The 3,508-nt window shown below is 44.2% G+C and overlaps 1 protein-coding gene across 2 annotated transcripts in view; it reads right to left on the reverse strand.

Moving 5' to 3' along the window:
• Positions 1-1,214: 1,214 nt before the first annotated feature.
• LOC102383457 (protein CLN8-like) overlaps positions 1,215-3,508 on the reverse strand; it is a 26,498-nt gene continuing 24,204 nt past the window's right edge. For both annotated transcript variants that reach the window (XM_014520775.2, XM_025206353.1), the window contains exon 3: positions 1,215-1,571. In XM_014520775.2, the coding sequence (XP_014376261.1) occupies positions 1,248-1,571 (324 nt within the window). In that variant the 3' untranslated portion in view covers positions 1,215-1,247. The remainder of the gene's footprint in view (positions 1,572-3,508) is intronic.

Below are 3,508 nucleotides of genomic sequence, written 5' to 3' on the forward strand. Positions count from 1 at the left end.
TTGAAAACTGAAACAAGTGCAACAGATCTACGACAAGTGCTCAGCCCTCAGAGCAACGTCCTCCAGTTCCTGGGCTGTCACTCCCCTGCTGCCAAACTTTGTACGAATGGGGAGCTCTGTGAATTGGACAGCATGGCCCTGCATTAGGTATACAGGGCAGTGTGAGGCCCAATTCCAGCATGGTGTGAGACCCAGTTATAGCTAATTGACTGGCCCTGTGCCACTCATCTGGCCTGTGGGGCCAAAAGATTGAATACCATTACAATATGATGGTATCATGGTTTGGCTTGGCTAGGCTATCCCAAGCATGCTACATCTACCCATTCCTACAGGCAGTCGTAACCAAGAAGTACACCAGTGAAGACGCTTCAGATCCATCTCCACAGGCTGCTCTTGAGAGTCAATTCTCATGTATAATGACAAGCCCAAGGTGGTCCCACTGTTGTACTTCCAGGCTTGTAGAGTGTTCATGGTTGCAAATGGGCAGGATAAGCTAAGGAAGAGCCTAGTCAGGACAGGCTACTACTGTGGTATAGACCACCCCACAGATTTTAAGGCCAGAGGAGACCTCCTGAATAACACAGGACAAAATCTCCTACTGTAATTTCTGCATCAAACCCATAACTTATCTAAGCTTTTATAGCAAACCTTTTAGAAAGACATCCAGTCGTGACTTAAAGACTTCAAGGTGGTGGACTATCCATCACATCAGTATGGAGCGGTCTACTGGTTAGAGTGCAAAAGATATTCCATATTCCAGACCTAGTTTCAATGTCAGAAATAAAAGTCAGTTTTCAATATCAGCTTCTTCCATGATCCTAAAATGGTCTTAATTCTAATCTTCCTTAAAGAGATGCGGTATGGCTTAATTAGGTATTCAGAAAAATACCTGGGGAATCCTATGATGAAAAGTGCTAGAAGAGCAGATACAATTTTTACTGCCTTTCATTACAGAATGAAGCAACACCATTCAATTTGAAAAAAAAGTCAGCATAAATCCTGTTAAAGTAGTCTAAGATTTTTGGTGCACTGTGTCCCCACATGTGCGTGTGTTACTTTTAAAAAAGCTATACTTTTTAACATTTTTTAAACAAAAGTATAGAATTCTGATGGCAAGTTAAGGATGAATCAATATATACTCTGATTTCTTGTACATAATTGTGTTTTTTTGGACTCATTAAAAAAAATGTGCATTATATTCTTCTGGTCTTATATTGCTTCTATGCTAACAGCCAGCTGTTTCAGTATTATATCCTCTTCTTTTGGATTGTTTCACCATTCAGCTTTCCAGATTGTCCATTTTTCACTTTTGCGTGTGGAAAGTTCCAGTCAGTCGGACTGACAACCTGCATAGTCTTTTTGTACGTCCAGTATGGGTTAAGAATTATTGACACAGAAGCTAATCCCAGGAATAAGACAATAAAATACAGAAGTCCAAGATTTTCCACCACATCATTCCAATTGGAAATACACACCCACCACATGTGATAAGTAAGCATCATACGGCAGTGAAACAGATGGATCATGAGCCACTGGTTTGCCTTCCAGAAAATGGTATGAGAATAGCCAGCCTGGAAAACAGAGACAAGTAATGAGATTGCTGCTTCAATACAACAATGCACATGGCCTTTATAAGTCAGTAGCACAGGTGTAATTACCAGGGTCCTTGCCCTAGGTGGCAGAAGCAGCAGCAGGGGCTGGGGTGGCAGTGGCAGCAGGTGAGCTGGCAGAAACTGCCATTCTTGAACTCCTTGAAAGTGGACACTTGGAGCTGGTGCTCCAGTCACCCACTGCTTGTTACATAACTGAACAGAAGTTCAGCCTTCTGCTGCTGTAAAGCAGGTGTGGTCAACCTGAAGCATGCAGGCCACAAGTAGCATGGGCAACTGCTGTTTGTGGCAGGCAAGCCTCAGACACCCAGCAAAGACAGGAGCTGAAATACAGGCGGGGGGAGGGTGAAGTCTCTGGCCCTGTAGTACGGCAGGACCGCTGCTGTGAGAAGATGTCAGGTATCTCTACCAAGAACCAAATTAAACCTTCCCTGGCCCCACAAGTGCTACAGTTTTATACATCCACTGAGCACTGAAACTCTAGCAGTTTCAGGACCAGAAAAGGGTCAAACTGGCTCTTGGCAATGACACCTCTCTTACAGCACTGTCCTGCCCCTGCTCGGGTCTGAGCTGCACCTCAGTCCCTCACCAATCCTGTCCAATCCAGCACCCCAAAGCCTGAAATCTCTCGGGTATAAAAGTGCAATGGGGACAAGTTCCAGCAGCACTCAGGGAATGGGTGAGATTTAACTTGCTACACTCCTGCCAATACTGTAAACTGCTACTCTCTCCAGCGGTTTTCTATGGCGTCCTATACAATGACACTTTATAGCATCCTTGTCCAGAAGAATGCGAAACTACTTCCCAGAATTTACAGGTACAGCAGCATCTACATGCAGTCACCTGTTGGGTAGAAGAAAATGACCGCAACAAAGCACAGGTCATGGCAGCATTAGAGTTAGCACAGGATGGGAAATTTAAGCTAAACACACTGATTTAAGTCTGAGTCCGGAGATTTAAAACCACTAAGACATACTCACTTGGAACTGATTATTGATCAGAAGGTAGGATTAATTTCTCTTCCAACAAGCAACACACACCCCTCACACATGCATGACTGACTGACTTGTACACACATGCATATGGGAGCACACACATCCGACTCTCCAGCAGTAGTTTATATTTATTTTGGGTTTGTCAGAGCTGATGACTCATTCCCACTTCCTATTTTCAAGACGGGGTTTTGAATACACCCCCCCCACCCACACACACACACACACACACACACACACACACACACACACACACACAACACACACGATGGGTCACTTAAAATTTTTGGTGCTCTATCTAGGAAACTATTTATTTATTTATTTATTTTGCGGGGGGGAGAAATTGATTCCTGACACTAAAAGCCAGTTTCCACCCCTCCCCACCCCCAACCAAGAAGGCATAGACAGATTTAGGTGTTTCAAAATTGCTATCTGCTCTGCAGCCACCTAACCCTGTAAGTGCCTAAAGATGCCTCACAAGATGCCTCTCCGTTCAATTGGAAAATTCCCAAGGTACCTGTTGTTAGAGCTATAGACATGTTTAGAACTGTCCTCATCTGAGAAGCCTTGGCACCTAGATCCCACCTAAGCCCTGCCAGAATACAGAAAATGAGTGAATTGTCCTAAAATTCCTTAGGAAACTAACACAGTGACAGCTTTGGGCCCCTTACAAAATGCAGTTGTAGGTGCTTTATTTTTAAAACTGGGCCAGAAGGGCTGAAAATGGTGGCATCTAACTTCTATATAATAGGCCGACAGTTGCAGCACTAAGTCTGTAGACAGGAAACTGGGTTATACTTCCTCCTCAGTCTGACAAGATGCAAACCCACACTGCTCACCTCCTTGTAAACTAATACCTCTAGACCATAGGCATGCAAGGGGAGGAAGGGCCTCTCCTTCATCCTG

Source organism: Alligator sinensis, unplaced genomic scaffold (genome assembly GCF_000455745.1).
Source record: "Alligator sinensis unplaced genomic scaffold, ASM45574v1 scaffold52_1, whole genome shotgun sequence".
NCBI lineage: Eukaryota > Metazoa > Chordata > Crocodylia > Alligatoridae > Alligator > Alligator sinensis.